Raw genomic sequence first — 18,027 nt, forward strand, 5'->3', positions numbered from 1 at the left:
GTACTGTTGACTTTACCATCCTCAGCTTCTCAGAGAACAGAGTCAACAGAAGAAAGCAGCCCAAGAGCTGAGAGTCCTGACATCATTATTTTGAGCCTCCAGATCCTGCTGTGTCCAAGGCGGCTATCACTGGCTTCCCAGTTATGGGAGATAATAAATCCCCCTTTCTGCTTCCGCCAAGTTGAGTTGTCATTGTTACCAAAGGGGCCCTTGTCTGTCCCCTAGTCCCTTTCATCCTGCCTGAGTTCTATTTACCCTGAACGCATCAGTTTAAATGTTGAGTTGTCCTGCCCCATTTCTTTCCACAATTTAACACAGACACATATTATTCTAACATGCTCTATCGTTTGCTTATAAGAACATACTGTTTACTGCTTGCCCTCCACCTCTCTTCCCACCGAAATGTGAACTCCGTAGTTCTTGTTAGTTCCCAGCCCTGATGTGACCAAGAACCTAGAAAAGTGTCAATGCGGGACAGGTGCTCAATAAGCACTTGTTTGAATGCTAACATTTAGCAGGGAAAGTCATTAGGGGACTTGCACAAGGGCCAGCTTGGTGTGAAGTCTGGTTTTAAACTCTCCATGCCCCCCCCTTCCACCTCCCACTGGTGGTAATGGTTTGGACTAAAATATTATAATGAACAGTGGCTTCCATTGTCAAGTGCCCACCACATGCTAGGCGGGTAAGTGCCGGGCACATGCAGAAGACAGACCCACACAGTCTCTTCTCTCAACGGGGGTCTGCTCAAGAGAAAGGGGGTGAACACACACAAAATCACATGCCTTTGGAGCTAGTGTGACGTTTGCCATGCAGAGCGAGGACTTTTAGTCTAGCAAAGGCCACAGGGGTCAGAGACTTGTCCCTGGAAGGGGTGCCTTCTGAGCTGTGTGCTTCCTAAGCTGGAAGGAGGACTTGGCAGGGATGGGCATGGATTGAGCAGGGAGAGGAGACGGGGAGAAATGAAGGACACTCAGACCACACCAAAGGCTGGGGCAGGAAAATGTGATCTGATTCCCTCCTTCCCTTGTCCAGCTGTCCTGCAGCCAGCTCCATTAGTCCCTTACCTAGTCTCTGCTTCCCGACCGCGTTCTCCCTTACAAGGCCAAGTAGTTGGGAGTATTTTACCCTTGTGTTTTAAGGCATAAAAGACTCAACCTCCTTTGGCCATCTGCTCCCACATCATCATCATTCTGGAAATATCCATAGGCTGTTGTCTGTTAAACCAGTTTTTGTTTCTATGAAAAGCCAGCCCTGGCTCTCCTCATCACCATCACCACTGGATGCCTGGAAAGGAGACATCCTCCATTCCCAATTCCTCCTGAGTGCTCCCTGGAGCATCCATCACTCCTTCTTTTCTGGGACACGCCTGGGTACCTCTTCCAGGAGAGAAAGGCTAGCTCAGGGCTGGATGAAAGCCAAAAGGCTCCCCTTTCTTGGCCTGAAGTCCCTTCTGCAGCACCCTATGTGCCAAGTTTCCATACTCAGATGCAAATGTGCAGGCACGTGTGTAGTCTGCTCTTACTGGTGGAAAAGTCTTTCAACAGTCCTAGGGACACGTTGCCTTCTTTCCTGCCAAAAAAAAAAGCCAGAGACCAAGATTCATTTCCACTGTGACTAAATAACCCATAAGTTTCTCCAGAAGCGGAAATTGTTAGAATGAATGCAGACCTTTCTACCAGCACAGCTTCCAAAGATATCTTTTAGCCTCAGGCAAAGTCCTGACAGCGAGATGTTAGTCAAAGCTCTGTCTTCAGTGTGGGGCTCCACCTACACTCACGCGCAACTGAGGGTTGGTGGAAAATGGACCGACACAGAAAACCAAGTGCTCATTTCTGCTGCAGGGGGTCCCTCTTACTCAAACCTGGCCTCGGGGCCCATGACCCCAGCACCACACCAGAATGAGCCTCAAGTCTGAGGGTTCTTGTTTGATTTGAGCAAAGCTCATAAGGCCATCTTAACAGCATTAAGAGCCTTTGCCTTGGCCAGGGACAAGTCAGATCCAAGCCCTGGGGCATCTAATTACCAACTGCACGACCACGGGCAACTTACTTAGCTCCTGTAAGCTTGTAAAAATGGGAATAGCCATAGTACTTAGCTCAAGGCATAAATTAAATGAGATAGTGTGGGCTGATCACTGTGGATAGAGTGGGCACAAAGTGAAGACTCAGTAAATGACAAGTCTGAGCCTCATCCCTGGTCCCTGGCAACAAGCCACCCCATAACTGGGCCAAGGAGTCCACCTCCCCCATGGCCAAACCCAAATGAGGTGCCAGTCCCTCTAAGGGTGGGACAGAGTGCAATGTCAGGAAGGGGAGCTCCCTGCAGACAGGCACCCAGCCTCTCACCCTACTGTCCCTGCTGACCTTCTTGGTGACCTTCTTCTTGGTGACCTTCAGCACACCAAGACTGGTTGACAGAGACAAAACAAAAACCCCAACAATAAAGGTAACATTAGGCCAGTCAAGTCAAAAAATTCAGACCAGAAAATCCCCATTGCAACTTTTTTATTCCATTCTCCAGTGGAGGGGGAGGGGTGCATTCCCGTCCCCAGACCCAGCAGAGAGACCCCTAGCACAGTCCTCAACCCTTCAGAAACCCTTGGTACATGTGAGCAAGAATAAATAAATCAACTTCCCAACTTAAGCCTGGGTGGAAATTGGGGGGGGGTCTTCTCTGGGCTCCCGTTCAGGACACCTTCCTCCCCAAGCACCTCCTGTAGCCCCAAGGGTGGCAGGTGGGGTACCAACGGAAGGCTGAGACTGAGGAAGCGAGCTGGGGGGGGGGTGTCTCCAGAGGGAACGGACCCTCCTCCCAGGCTCAGCCCTGGGCCCCATAGCTGCTGGTGCCCAGGGCTCAGGTGTGGGTGTCCCCGCCCCCTCGCAGGGCAGGCTCCGTCCCTCCTTGCGGGAAGGGGGAAAGGCCGGCACCTCCCCTTGCTCACCCCATGGGCGGAGCGGCAGGAAGGCAGGAAGCCTCCAGGAGCCCAGCCTTGAGCCTCGCCTGCACCTGGGGCCGGTGTGGATGGAGGATGCGGGGCCTGGAGGGGCCGGGCCGCCTCCGACCCCATGGCCCCCTGGGGCAGCGGCTGGGCAGCCTCGCCATCTTCACCCGCGACGACTTCAAGGGCGCCTGGCGCCGTGTGGCTCACGGCGGCTCCAGCCTGCGCTCCAGGTGCAGCGAGTCCGCCGTCAAGGCCCCCACCCATGCCTTCAGCCGGACGCCGCCAGGTACCTGCCTGCGCTGCCCCGTTCGGTCCGGAGGGCACAGCCGGAGCTCCCCTGGGAGGGGTGCGGGGCTTGACCCCGGCACGGCCCCGGCAGCTTGTGTCCCCGCCTGAAACGCGGTGGGGCCCCAGTTCCCCTCTGTGGAGCGCTCGGAGGGCTGGAGAGGGGGGAGGGAACTACCCTCCAGAAACAATTCGGCCCATCTGACTGCCCAGACTGGCCGGCTCCCTTCATCCTGGGTGTCAGGGTGCCCTTGATGGCCCTCTGCGTGGCCCCAGGTTCTCCACCAGGCCCGGCTGGGGTTGCCCAGAGTCTGTGGCACTTGGCCCAGCGACTCTCAGTGACCTGTGGAGGAGCATGCACTCCCTCTCTGTGCTGTGGCCGTGGGCTTGGCCCCAGCCCAGCCAGTGCAGGCCAGGGGAGGTGTGGGGACTGGAGACTGCCCAGCCTGCCGGCCTGAGAGCCTGCCCAGGCCGTGTGCCGGAGCTCGGGTAGGTCCTGCCGGCAAGTCAAGCTGGGGATGCGGCAAGTCAAGCTGGGGATGCGGCAAGTCAAGCTGGGGATGCGTGGCTCTGTCCTTGCTTTTGTTTCCAGCCCCACCCGACCCCCGCCCCTCCCCCCACCCCCCCCCACCCCCGCCGCCCCCTCCACCAGGTGCAGTATGGCCCACCCTGGGTATGCCTTCTTTCTCTCAAGGCTGCCGCTTTCTCACTGCGTGCGCCTGTCTCTTCCTTCCCACTGAGATGGGCTCCAGTCAGTCTCCTTCCCATCCGATTTGCTTGGAGTGGCCTTGTGCTTACCCCCGTGCAGCCCTGAAGGAGACACTTAGGACGTGAAGTCTGAATGTGAGAATTGTGTCATTCTCCCAAGACTCCCAGGCCATCAATCAAAGAGCCCGGTGAGGGGCATCTCCTATTGGCACCTTCTATGGATGTCATGTTCTCTTCGGTCACCATGCAAGTCCCCAAGACAGAGCTTCAGGTCCCACACACTCGAGACAGCCCCAACTTGACCCTCTTCCTCCTTCAACACGCTCATGCTAGCCTTGGGGTACAGTCGGGTTTTTCTAGGGTTTGTCCACATCATTGAGACTTTGAAGTGAAGGTCGAAAGGACACAGATGGCATTGACGAGACTGTATTGTTGGGCACTGACAACGACTTTCCCATCCCAAGCTCTGGGAAGCCTCTGGGGGAACGGGCCAAGGGATTTAATGATGATGGATGTCTGCTGAGTGGGAGTGACTACACTGGCAGCTTTAAGCGTGTTCACTGGACTCTCTCTACCTCTTCCTTCATTCCTTCACTGGATGAATGGTTTGTGTCGCCCGCTGTGCTGGACTCTGAGATATAAAGAGTACAAACAGATACAGCCCTGTTCTCCTGGAGCTGGCAGCCTGGGGGGCAGAGGCACTCATCAGGTGACTCCATGTGGAGATGTCAAATGTGCTGCTGTGAGAAGAGCAACAAAGGAGGTTGATGGTTCTGTGAGAGCTTATTCATAGAGTTTGACCAGGATCAGAAAAGGCTTCCCCAAGATTACAGCTCAACTGAAGAGTGAAGGATGAGTGTGAGTAAAGTCGTTGAAGTGGAGAAAACTTTCCAGGAAGAGGCAGCAGAAAGTGCAAAGGGCCTGTGGCAGGAGGGATATAGTAAGTGAAAGGGTAGGAAGAGGCTGTTGGGGCTGGAGTTGAGAGAGGGAGCAGTGGAAAGCCACTAGAGAGTTTGCAACCACGTTAGGGGGGTGTGACAAAAAGGAGTTGATCAAATTTGCAGGATGGAAGGTGGATTGGAAGGATTGAGTGGCTGCTGGTCCACAATTAAGGGTTGTCATTATTCAGGGAAGAGATGATCGCCATCCAGCTTCTACGTAGTGATAGAAGGAAAGGAATGCATTATGCAGTATTTAGGACATAAACATTCACTTGACTTGGTGCTGGGTTGTCTGGGGGGTATGATGAGGAAGAGGAGTGTCAAGGTTAACATGAAGGTTGGCTTGCCCAGAGGAACAAAGGCTCGTACAATGTCTGTTCCCGAATGATGTTGTTGACAATTAATAAAGGGAACATGAAAGGATGTGCAGGTGGGGAGAAGAAATTCTAGAGCTCAGTTTCGTACAGGTTGAGTGTAAGGTGCCTTTTAAACAGCCGAAAAGAATTATCAAATAGATTTCAGGTGAAGGTCTGAGCTAACAATATGAAAATTTGTGAGTCATTTGTTCTAAGTCCTAATTACCGCTAGGGCAGGAATGAAGCGCATTCACTGTAGGCACAAAGTAAGCGAAACAAAGTCCCAACCTCATGAAGTTTTATAGTTTAAGGAAGGAAGGAATCCAGAGGAAGACAGGAAATAAGTAAATAATACAGAAATAAATCATTTTTATCTATAACACTGACAGTCTCCTGACATGTTCTTGATGAAAATACCGAAAGAAAGTTGAACAATCTGATCTTCCAAGAAAACAGTTGATCTGGAAATATTAACTTAGGTGTCCAGGACCACGACAGATACTGCGGTGGTAAGAGACAGTGCCGAGTAAGAAGGCAAGGACCGGCCCAGGACTGGCTGATGTACCGAGACCTGAAAACTTTCCTAGCCTGTAGCCCTGGGGGCTGGGAGCGGGGGTGGTCTTTGCACACCTTAACAACAGCTTCTCAGAGAAACATCGAGACCAGACACCCCATGACGGGGGCTGGTGGGGAGGGATGAGAAGCAGACACGGGACATGGAGGCAAGGAGTCTGGGTGCTGGGGCAAGCAACTGGCGTTCCCATTTTACAGAGAAGAAACTGAGGCCCAGAGAGTTTACTGGCCTGGGGTCATGCAGAGCATAAGTGGGTTTGAAATCAGGGCAGATCCCTGGCTTTCCCCCTCCATGACAGGTGTCTCAGTTCCTGGGACTGGAAAGGACAAGAGGAGACAGATAGGAAAGTCCGCAGAGGTAGAGGCGGGAGCAAGGGGCACCTAAAACGACCCTGTCCGGAGGTGAGGGACAGCAGGTGCTTTCTCTGGAGGTCGGCAGTCTCTGGCTGGCTTCCCCGGGCGCCCTGCACGCGCATTCCCGGCAGCCTCCGACTGCAGGGCCCACGCAGCAGCTTTGCAAATGCTGTGCTTTTAAAAATGTCATTTCTCCTTAATCCCCATCCCCGCAATCCCCAAACAATCTCAACAATTTGCATATCTACTGGTCAGTGGGCACAAACAGTGAAGCTAACGAGAGTCTGCAAACGAGTCTGCAAACGCTTATGCTGTAAGGCCTTCCCTTAAGTCTTGACTTCTGTTCCGTTCAACAACGATGTATTGTACTGTGCACGCAATGGGCTGGGGCGGGAAGCCAGAGGGGTGATTGCGGTCCATCCATAAGACGGAGTACGTGCAATCACTGCAGACCTCACTTCGGGAGAATGGCCGTGTGAGCAAGCCCCGTGCCACTCACACTGGAAGAGCAGATTGCAAAGCAGCCCGCAGAGGGGGGAGGGGAGGAAGGAGCGCAAAGGAGAGAGATCCCTTGCACGTGTATGTATAAAAGAAGATACTAAAATATGAGCAGAGGCCAGCTCTGGCAGGTTGGATTGCTGATGGTTTAATTTTCTTCTATAAAGCTCCCCATATGCCCTTGATTTTCTACAAGGATCTATATTACTTTCATAATCCAAACGGCAATAGGCAAGCCTTTAAAACACAAGCATGGGGTGTGATGTTGGTCCTCCGGGGGCTTGTGATCTCCTGGGGGAGGCAAACATGGACAACTGCCAGAATAAATGGGGTGGGGGGGGGCTTTTCATGGCCGCCTCTGTGGAATGGGCTTTGTCCTGAGCCAGCAGACGCCTTCCCTTCCTGTCCTGTCGCTTTCGGCCATCCAGGCCCCACTGAGGGCATCTTGCTGGGCCTCCTTCTCGGACTCTCCCTCTTCCTGCACTGCCTTGCCGGCCCCCGAGGCTTCTCGGGGTCTCCAGAGCCTGGCACGAAGCCTCGTTTGTTGCTCTGCTAACCGCTGTTGGAATGAACCGGTCATCTCCTTCCCCGACCAGTGTCCCACCTCCCCACAGCTGCCATGTGGAGCTTCTCATTGAAGAAGCAGCCGAAATGGAGAAGATCAAATTTCTGCACATCATGTCCATCTACGGGTGTGCGGAGAGCCCCTGGACATGGTGATGGAGTTCATGGCCAGCGGCTCCCTGGAGAAGATGGTGCCCACACACAGCCTCTCCCGGCAGCCCAAGTTCCACATCACCCCTGAGACCAGCCTGACCTTGAGGTTTCTCCATAGCATCAAGCCACCCCTGTTCTACCGGGACCTCAAGCCAGGCAGCCTCCTTCCAGATAGCAACATGTAAGGTAAAGGCCCGGTTGGCCTCCCTGCCCCCTTTCCACACCAGACTCTCCGCCGGTGAGCCAGCCCGCCTGGCCTGCTGAGAGTTTAAAATAGCTCCCTTCATGGACAAGTACTGAAGGCGAAGAGATGAGTAGTGGAGTCTGATGCTTGAATCTGGATATCAGGATGCCTGCAATGACTCCCCTAGACCTCAGGCTTCTGTTTCTACTGTGGGTAGAATATTCCCCATCCCTCCCCTTGCTTTCTTTGGGTGGGGATGTGTGTAAATGAGATGATTCCCAAGAAAAATTATGATGGCCTTCAGTTCCTAAAATGTGCCACCTTCTTTTGCCCCAGGACCTTTGCACATTCTAGCCCTAGTGCCAGGAACAGTATTCCCTTACTGCCTTCTTTATCTAGCGAGTCATGCTCATCTTTCAGTGCTCTGCTTAACACTATCCTCTTGGGGAGGTTTTCCCTGGTCTACCCCAACAGCCCCCTGTTGTATGTCCTCACCCCTCTGACTCCTCAGACTGCTAACCGCACTCGTTAAGTCTACAGTCATTTGTGAAACTATTTCATTAGTGACTATACCCCCTATTGGAGTGAGCACTTGGGAGAGTAATGGGTGTTGGGGTCTCATCTTTCTTAATCTGCTGCCTAATTCTCAGCGCCCAGCCTAGCTGACCTGTGAATGAGTCCGTGGATAGAGGCAAAGTGGGGGATAAACACACATGGTGTATTCAGGGCCCTTAGAAGTGGACGAACAGAAGCTCATCAAAGATGGTGACTTTAGGGGTGCCTGGGTAGCTCAGGGGGTTAAAGCCTCTGCCTTTGGCTCAGGTCACAATCCCAGGGTCCTGGGATCAAACCCCGCATCGGGCTCTCTGCTCAGCGGGAAGCCTGCTTCCTCCTCTCTCTCTCTGCCTGCCTCACTGCCTACTTGTGATCTCTGTCTGTCAAATAAATAAATAAAATCTTAAAAAAAAAAAAAGATAGCAAGTTTATCCACACCCCTCTGGCTAATAGCAACACCTGTTAAGTACTTACTGTGTGCCCGGCTCTGTTATAGACACTTTTTGCTTATCCCCCATTTCATGCTTATACTAGCACTATGAGCTAAGTGTTCTTGTTATTTCCAGTTTATAGATGGGGAAGGTGAGGGTCTGAGGAGATCAGTAACATGTCTGAGATCATGCCGAGGTCACATGTGGCAGAGCTGGGAGAGGCCTTGGCCCTTAACCACTCCACTGCCCTGGAAAAGGGAGGCTGCGGGACAGGGAGGGATCAAGGCAGGTTTTTGGAGGCAAGACTCCTGCTCCCTTACCCCTGCTGGTGGCTTCCTCCCAGATTTCGGACTTCGGCCTGTCCAAGTGGATGGAACAGTCCATCCAGATGCAGTACACGGAGGGGTCAGTGCTGTGGGGCACCGTCAGCTACAGCCCCCCTGAGATGTCCCTGGAAGGTAACAAGGCCGTAGGACCTAAGTACGATGTGTGCAGGTGAGAGGCGGCTGGGCTCCATGCCACATTCCCGGGGTTGGGGGAGCTGGTTATCAGCACCCGGCCTGACACCCCCGGTCCCAAGGGCATGACGGGACAGGGAGGAGGAAGGATGCAGGGGCACTCTGGCTGGAGAGGCTTTTGCCCAGGAGGGTGTGGCCCATGGGGCCTCCTGGGTGGGGTGACCATGGGTATCTGAGAAGGTGACTCAGGGGGCGCTCTGTCCTGTCTGCAGCTTTGGGATCCTCATCTGGGAACTCCTCACTCAGAAGAAACCGTATTCAGGCAGGAGATGGTGTGGCAGCCTCGGGTGGGGTCCCGGAAGGCACTGAGAGAGGCTAAGGGCTTGCAGGGGTGGGATAAGAGGCGGCTTTGGGTTGGGAAGCGGCATATGCTTTAAGGATTCCCATGCCCCCTCCTTCTTCCCTCCTCTGCTGGAATCTCAGTCTGTAACCTAGCTGTTTATTCATGGTGCATTTATGTTGCCCCTGCTGTGTGCACCCCTGTGGGAAATCCCCAGAGCCGCCCACCACCCTGCCCAGCCCGCTGCTCTGGCCCTGGCTCCCTGCACGCACACAGCCTGGGCCTCCCCTTCAGCATGGTGACCGTTGTCATCTCTCCCCACAGCCTGTCTCAGACGAGTGGCCAGGTGGGGCCCAGAAGACAATAAACTGAGGAGATGCTGCGGGATTGGGACCCCAAGAAGAGGCTCTGCTCCCCAGGTTCTTGTCTGGCCTGATGCGCCGTAGGAGCTTGGGAACTGGCTGCGGCTGGAGTGCATGCGAGCAAGGGCCGAGGTTCGAGGGGGCAGGAGAGGTGGTGGCTGAAACCTGGGCCACTCCTGAGGGCTCTGTGTGGCCCTGGGGCATGGTCCGCATCTTGGTGCTGGAGGAGGGCAGCGGGGGAGGGGGCAGCTGAAGGCTGCCGCCCATCTCTCTGGGTCACTGTGCACCCTCGTGGGAGGTCAAGGAGAAGACCCAAACCGGCAGGGTCTGGGCCCGGCTCTCCTGCTTCTGAGTCCTCCAGTTAGCCGGGCTCTGTCCGGGGCCACAGCACCCTCATTTGTGAAATGTTCCCAGACTGCGAGATCACGGGCATGGAGCGACTGTGGAGACACACACCTATGTGACTGTGAGCCCTCAGAGATCACCCACCTAGTCCTGTCCCCTCATTCATGGGAAAGGACTGACCCTCAGAGGGCCAGGGACCTGCTAAATGTGGGCTCGCTGAGCCACAGCCGGGATCCAGCTGTCCCAGGGTGCATGTGTGGGTAGATGTGAATCCAGCAATGGATTTTGGGGTGGGGGGGGACACAGGGACCGTTAGAGTATCTAAAATGGGGAACAAACTGGTGGCCAGCCTGTTGCTTCCTTCTCTGTCTTTCTCCTTCATGGAGCAGACATCACAGTTGAGACAGACATACTGCTGCCCCTGTTCCAGGGTCCTATGGCAGACCCCGAGAGCAAGGCTGTCCAGGATGGTGTCCTGCCAGCTGTCTCCCCCAGCCTGGGGAGGTGCATGTGCGTGTATGTGGGTGGGGGGTGGTCATCTCCCATAAGGGTAAGACCTCCGGGGTGGGGGAGGCGGGGGGACCACATGCATGATGCGTGGGCTTGTCCTTCTCAAGGTCCCCTGGCTGAGAGAGCAGATGGGGACTGAGAGCCAGCCCGGCCCACACTGCTGGCCGTGCCAGGCAGCCCACTTGGGGACAGCTGTTCCTAACTTGCACAGTGGTGGCTGTGGCTCAGAGTCCCTGAGAAGGACTCATCAGAGTCCTGCCTGCAGGCTTTCATGCCGGCATCGGTGTCCCCAGCGTCCTCGCTCCCTAACACCGGAACCAGCCGTGGGGTAGCAGGGACTCCTAGCCAAATCACGGGGCCAGCCACCCTGTACTCCACAGGGTCCAAGGGCAGTCAAGGCCCCAGACCACCTCTTCTTGCAGGCTCTCCGCTGCTCAGGACTTTCCTGCAGACCCAGCTGTCGGCAGGAATGGCACCGGGAGGGGCTTCCCAGGACAGGTGCTGGAGAGAGGGGAGGAGTGGAGGGCAGAGACCAGAACTGCCTCACTGGTCTAATCTGCCCCATTGTCTTCTGATTCCCTTTGCCACAAGTCAGTGTTGAGGTCAGCCAAGAGCTAACAGACAGGGGTGAGTCCACAGAGCCACGGCTGGAACTGGTGAATTCCCAGGGAGGAGAAAGTGGACTCAAGCTGCACCCTTTCCACCTCTCCCCTGCCCACCACCTTTGACCCAACCCTCTGCCTTGCTCATCCCAAGTCAGAAGTTGGTATGTCCCTTTCCAGACACTGGCTCCAGGTTCCAGAAATGCACATGCCTTCAGGGGTCAGGCTCTGCTTCCCCTCCAGGCTTGTGTTTTCTAGAAGGCCTGACTCCTGTCCTGGCTTTCTGGTGGGGTGGGGTGGGGACGGTCGCAGGCATTGGCATGCAAGCCTGGCTGCATTGTTGAATGACCTGGGGGATGAAAGCTGCCTCATGCCTGGGCCACCTAGAGTCCACCTAGAGTGATTAAATCAGAATCTTGGGGGCGGGGTTGGGGGGTTGGGGTTGGGGCAGTAATTGGCCTGGGCAGGGATATTTGTTGTTGTTGTTTGTTTGTTTGTTTTGGAAATTGTTGCTTTTGGTCCAGATACACTTTTGGTAGAGCAGGAGGAAGCCTTAGCAGCCAAAGCTCAGATCATAGAGCCTGTTTTCAGCTGGCATTGACTTTGTGCCAAGCACGCCCCTGAAAGCTCTTGGCTACCCAGGCTGTTCTTGCAACGGTGGCACGATGTGAGCATTGTTGGTGGCCCCTTTATGGATCAGGATCTGGAGGCTCAGGGAGGGCAGGGAATTGGCTAAGGTCCGGCGGTGCGAAGCATGGGTTTGCTCCCAGGCCTTCTTCTGCCCCCTCTGCACGGGGTGGGCTGCCAGAGTCTGACCTCCAGGACATGGGAGGCTGTGCAGGGATCTGTGATAGCAGGAGAGGCTCCCCCCACTCCCAGAGTCTCTGTTCCTGGTTGGCACTTGCAGGAGGCAGGGGGCTGGACGAGATGACCTGCGGCCAGGCCAGAGGTCCTCCTTCCAACCCCATCTTCCCCAAAACAGACTCTGGAGACTACTTGAAGCACGTCCTGGGACGAGGAGCAGCATGGCTGTGAGAACAGTCGCTCCCCTCACTTCCCGGTGGTGCGGGGCACAGGTGAGGCTGCTGCTAGCTCATGAGGTCCACATGGACGGCCCGAGCGCCTGCAGCTACACACTCCTCCTCATCGCCACGCAGGACCAGCAGCCCAACCTCTGTGCCCTGCTCCTGCAGCACGGGGCGGACGCCAAGCTGGCAGAGGAGGACAGCTGGGCGCCGCTGCCCTTTGTAGCCCAGAGCAGTGGTGACAGCTCTGCCCTTCCACCCCCCGGATCACAGGGGCCCACGTGGGTGCCCAGGAGCACGAGGGTGGACCCTGCCCCACCTGGCCACACAGAACACCTCTGAGAATGTGGCACGGCTTCTGGCCTCCCGTCAAGCTGACCCCAACCTGCGTGAGGCCGAGGGCAGGACCCCTCTGCACGTGGCTGCCTACTTCGGCCACGCCAGCCTGGTCAAGCTGCCGACGGGCCAGGGGGCCGAGCTGGAGCCCAGCAGAGAAACCTGAGGATGCCTCTGCCCCTGGCGGTGGAGCGAGGTGAAGTGAGGGCCATCCGGCACCTGCTGAAAAGTGGGGCAGCTCCTGATGCCCTTGACCGGAGCAGACAGCAGCCACCAGGGGTAAGTGCCTGGCCTGGGAGGTGCTGCTCAGGGACGGGGCCGGCTTCGAGCTACTAGGGCGGCAGGGCTGGACCCCCTTGCACCTCGCGGCCTACAAGGGCCCCCTTGGAGGTTGTCCACCTACTGGTAGAGAGGCAGGCGAACGTGGGAGCTCCCAGAGGCATGAAGGGGACACCCTGCACCTAGCTGCCCACCACGGGGAGGAGCTGGTGGCGTGGGCGCTGCTGTGGTGTGACGCTGACCCCAGTGCGGCCAAGTGGGGAGCTGGACACCTCTCCACCTGGCCATCCAGAGGGGTCGTCTTCCTGAGCATCCTCAGCCTCCTGGAGCACCACGCAGATACCCCTGCCCGCAGCAAGGTGGGCTGATGCCAGCCCACCTGAAAGCCCTCAAGGGCACATGGCCATCCCCAAAGGGCTGCTCTCGCTGGTGCCTGGCTGGGCATCCAGGACAGGGCGAGCTGCGCACCCCCACAGCTGGCCCTCCGGAGCCAAAAGCAGAGCACAATCACCCTCCTGGTGGGCAAGGAGCCCTCCTCACTGGCCCTTCTGGGTGATGGTGAGCCAGGAGCCCAGGCAGAAAGCCAGACAATGGGGGGGGGGGCTTCCTGGGAGGGTGGGGGCCTGGGAAAATAACTCTGGGCTGCTGGCAGGGCCCCTTCCCTGTCCTTGCCACCTGCCCCTTGGACCTTGAGTGGAAGCCGAAATGTGATCTCCCCCTGGAGGGAGGGGAAAACCGGTGGTGAGGTGGGAGCTGGGTGGGAGCCAGGGGCTCCCTCTTCCTCCTCCTGTACTGGGACCCAAGCCCTCCTCCTCCTCAAGACTCCTGCCACCTGTCATTCACCCCTGAGCTCACAGGGAACCACAGAGAAGAGGGACATACACCCTCCCACTTGGTCCCTGTGTGACTTGGTCCCCATCTCAAGCCAGGCCTGACCAGCCAGGCACATGCTTTTCAAAAGGGGCAGGAGCTCACTTTTGGGAGGAAATTTCTGCCACTGTTGAAAGCCCCAGCCAGCCCACTGTTGCCACAGAGACCACACCTTCTGGTTGCCCTGGCTCCGGTGACTGGGTCTCCCCTGTGGTTTCGGCAGGGGAAGGAAGGCTGTGCTCCAGCCGCCCACAAGTGCTCCGTGGGGCGCTCCATCCCCCCTTCCCCACCCCTTCACTGTGCCTCCGTACAGGGCCAAGTTTTCAACCCTGAGGTCTGGATCTGAGTTTTTCCTTTGGAGATGGGCTGACCTCTGGGGCCAGTAGTGTTACTGTGGGATGTGGTGTGTGTGCAAGTTCACGCAGCAGGAGGAGGCAGGGGCAGCTGTGGGGAGTGAGGGGCTGAGGAGGGTGAGGGATGGCTTCCTGGGGCCCGGTGTGGAGCTCCAGGACAGGGATGTCCCTCCAGACAGCTGTTGCTCCGGGCGCTCTTCCCTGGGGCCACTCCCTGGTCCCCGGCTGCCAGCCTGGCCGTCCTCCCGGCTGTGGGGCAGGCTGGGGTAAGGCTGGGCTGTACACACTGACCAGCTTCTGCTTCCGCCCTGGCTCTGCCAGGAATGGCTGACCTCGGGTCAGGGTAGAAGGTTCGAGTGGGGGCAGGATGGGTGCCCTAAAATCCCACCCCGCACCTCTCCACCTCTCTGCACTGCTGGAGCAGGCCCTCCGACTCTTTGATTGTCAGAGAAAAGGAACCTTCTGCCCCAGCTACTGTCCCGTTCTCCCCCCCCCCCCAGCCACGTGGTGGGCCCACCTCCACATGTGGTCCTGCTGGGCTGGACTAGGGCCTCCTGTCCGCATGGGGTGAGAGGTGGAGCCGAGAATCTCCCTGGGGTGAGCAGGCTGATATCTCATAGCTTCTCCCTGCTTCCTTCCTTAGCACCACCATGACGGCAATCACTGGCCAGCAGCCCCGGGGAGCCCAGGTTTTCCTCTCCTGCCTGGATGAGCAGGGACTCCTGAGGACCTCTGCAGGTGACACTCAGCAGAATGTTCCATCCTCCTACTCCGCTGGCCGCCCAGTCCATTCTCCATGTTCTTCCTGGGCCTGGGCTTCAGGCAAGACTCGTAGCTGAAAGTCCCCCTGGGAGTTCTGTCTTCCCTAGAACGTGTTAGAGCAGGAAGGGGGAAGGGGAGAGGGCTCCGTGCCATCCGTGATCCTTGCACGCTGGCTCCCAGTATAGGATTCTTCCGCACGAGCCAGAGGGCGGGTGTGGGGCTATGTGTACAAAGCCGAGTGGGCTCAGATCAATCCATGGGGACGGCCAGGAGCGAGGCACCAGGGGACAGTGGTGTCTGGGCTATCCTTTTGGAAAGAATTTGAGGAAGGACCTTGCAGAAAAGATCTAGGAAAGATAAACGATTCTTGTGTGCCTATTGTCCTATAATGGGGCCAGAACTACCCATGGGAATCATTTCAGCTCACTAACCTGATGATCCCAGGGACCAGGCTGAGATTCCCAGACCGCTGCTTTCTCTACCCGCTTCTTCCAAGAGGTAGCGGAGGGCTTCAGGCCAGCTCTGGCCAACAGCCCTAGCATCGCCTACCGGCACCTTCTTCTCCCTTTTCAAACCAACCCGAGCCAGACACAGACACACAGCGTCTACCCTGAATCCCACTGCAACACAGCCCCCTTCTAGAGATTTCCAAGGCACGTTCAAAATTGGATTTCATGGAGGCCCTTGTAGTTCCCAAGGTGAGGGTCTCCAGTTCAATTTCAAACCCTGTTTAGGGGAGTTTGGGGAGATTGAAAATAGGAACTCCCTCGTTTCCTTCTGGGCATCTCTACTTGGAGACCCTACAGGCCCCTTAAACTCAAAAGGTCCCAAACTGAACATTCCCTCCCCCTCCACAAGTCTGTCCATTACCCTCTCTCCCTCACTGTAGTTGAAAGGTACCTGAACTGCTCACCCAGTTGTCATTCTAGACCAGTGTTGTCCTGGGAAGGTGGAAGCCTGCTCTGTCCGTGGCTGTTCCAGAGGATAGCCGCCGGCCCCATGTGTTACTGAGCACCTGACGTGGCCAGCGTGGCTTAATAAGCTTAAGTAGCCACATGCACTGGTAGACCACACGGTCTCTAAGCTCCCTGACCTGTCCTCATCCCATCAGCTCCCAGGCGCAGCGGGTCTGACAGGAAGGGCTTTCTGGAAGATGCATGCGTGGAAGGAGGACAAGGACACAGCAGGTGGCGGGCAGGGCCTGGACTAGATGAGGGGCCGGGGCCAGGGACCCCAGAGGCCAGGGAATGTGGACGAGCAAGTAGGCTGGGGGTGCAGGCAGCTGGAGAGCTGATGGCGCGGGGAGACCCTGATGTCCATCCTGGTTCCAGAGCTTGGACCTCGGACTCAATGGAAGGGGCAGTGGGGAACTGCTGTCACTTTGTGAGCAGAGTAAAATCCGAATGAACTGTGCGCTCCCAAGACCCTCCAGCTGGGCGCAGGGTGAGGAAGGGATGCTCTAGTGAGGGAAGACCCTACTCTCATGTGACCGCACCGTGTCTGCGGCTGGGGCCACTCGGGAAAACCCGCATGCGCCTGCCCGAACTCTGTGCCAAGTCGCCTGCCCCACCCACCCCCAAGCGGTACCAGCCTCTCCCCTGGCACCAGCCCACCTCCCTCTCTCTGGCCTCTTGCACATGCCCAGGTCTCAGGAAGGAGTCGGGCCACAGCATGGGCTCAGAGCTGCCAGGCCTCCAAGCAGAAGGAAAAGGCCTCTCCAGCTGCCTTCTCCATCGGGCTTCTCCCCAGCAGCGCTCACCCTGCTGCCTTTGCCAGGTCGCAGAGCTTGGATGGCACAGAGGGACCAGGTACCCTCTTGTCCCTGCGCCACCGGGCCCCCCAAAGCCAGGGTGGAAACCGTCCCTTCCAGAGATGCTCTGGGCTCTTGGTGCCACTGCCCCCACCCGGCTTCTCCAGAAGCAGAGTGAGGGGCATCTGGTTGGCAGGAGGGTACGCCCAGACTCTGATCTGCCACTAAAACCCCTCTAGAAATGACTCCCCTCTCCGCACACCTGTCCCCCCACTCATTTGCTCTGCAGCCCAAATGGCTGTCAGGCTATTCACAGGTACTCGAGGGACCCAAAAGTCTGGTCCCAGATGTTTTCTCTTTCTGTCTCCCCACCTTGGTAGACATGCGCTCAGCACGCTAGCCTCCTCCAGCCGTGCTCAGCGCTGGTCAGGAGACAGAGTGCACAGTGCAAGATGGAGATTTGGAGCCCTGGGCTCAGGGGCCAGCCTGCCGTCCAGGCAGTCGGCCTCCCCGTGAGAGAAGCTTCTTCTGTAACAGGGGACCCTGTGGACGGATGCTGGGGGTATGCAGAGGGCAGTATCACGGGGGCAAGGCATAGGATGGGAGCTAATGGCCACAGATGCAGCTTATGTCTTGGGGCCTGGGAGGGCGATGAGGTAGGGGGACACAAGGCTGGGTCACGCAGTCTGTGGGACAGGGATGGGTGGGAAGGGATCCCAGATAGGTGGACACGCTGCTCCCCAAGGCTGGCCAGTCCTCAGTGTCACTCCTTGCAGATGACTGACCGTCCCTGTTCTGAGACCCCTGGGGAAGTAGGACAGGCAGTCACTTCTTTCAGGGGCCTCCTGCCCCACCATTCAGGCTGTCCTCTGTGCCACCAGCCTCTTGCCCTCACCAATTCCAGACCAAGGCGTGCCACGTCATTGTCGTCACCTACGTGACCAGTGTCCCAACCCCCAGCCAGGGCTCTGCTATGGAGAATGTGCAGTTTGTGCGGCTGTAGTGAGATTGTTGGATTAGCGCCCTCCGGGCGGGGAGCTCTGCAAATACCATGGTCACGTCCCCCGTTCCTGTTTCACCACTAGCACCTTGCTCAGGGCCCAGAGCACAATGGTTGCCCCAGAAATTGCCACCGAGGACCCCAGCGGTGGGTGGAGGGAGGAAATGCAGTGTCCCCTGCATCACCCGCCTGCCCAGTGCCCAGGACGTCTCCCTGGCTGGTGGCCCGCGGGGACTCCTCCAGAAGGAGGCACTAGGAGAAGAGCAAGGGCCTGAAGCCTTGAAGACTTGCAGTCACTCAGCGACATGCGCGAGGACATGTGCCAAGTGCCAGCTGTGCCTGACCCCGCGCTGGGGGACGGTGGGGAGGGAAATGGCTGTTAGACGCCACAGGCCATAAAGGCAGATCATTTACCAATTAAAAGTCATTCTTGGGAGAAAGATGGGCTTCCGGGCAGAAGCACGGGGAAGGTGGGGAGCAAAACAGGGCCCT

General features: G+C 57.0%; 1 protein-coding gene across 1 annotated transcript; it reads left to right on the forward strand.

Moving 5' to 3' along the window:
• Positions 1 to 3,028: 3,028 nt before the first annotated feature.
• ANKK1 (ankyrin repeat and kinase domain containing 1) lies at positions 3,029 to 17,538 on the forward strand (the record flags this gene model as incomplete). The annotated part of the gene is given in 19 exon segments (XM_082684199.1): positions 3,029 to 3,252; positions 7,271 to 7,347; positions 7,350 to 7,555; positions 7,557 to 7,565; positions 8,887 to 9,038; positions 9,274 to 9,333; positions 9,666 to 9,687; positions 12,237 to 12,437; positions 12,440 to 12,482; positions 12,485 to 12,667; positions 12,670 to 12,809; positions 12,812 to 12,901; positions 12,903 to 12,975; positions 12,978 to 13,055; positions 13,058 to 13,098; positions 13,100 to 13,163; positions 13,166 to 13,217; positions 13,219 to 13,358; positions 17,417 to 17,538. Coding segments are annotated over 19 exon segments (1,977 nt in total).
• Positions 17,539 to 18,027: the final 489 nt, after the last annotated feature.

This window comes from Mustela nivalis (genome assembly GCF_964662115.1).
Source record: "Mustela nivalis genome assembly, chromosome: 9".
NCBI lineage: Eukaryota > Metazoa > Chordata > Mammalia > Carnivora > Mustelidae > Mustela > Mustela nivalis.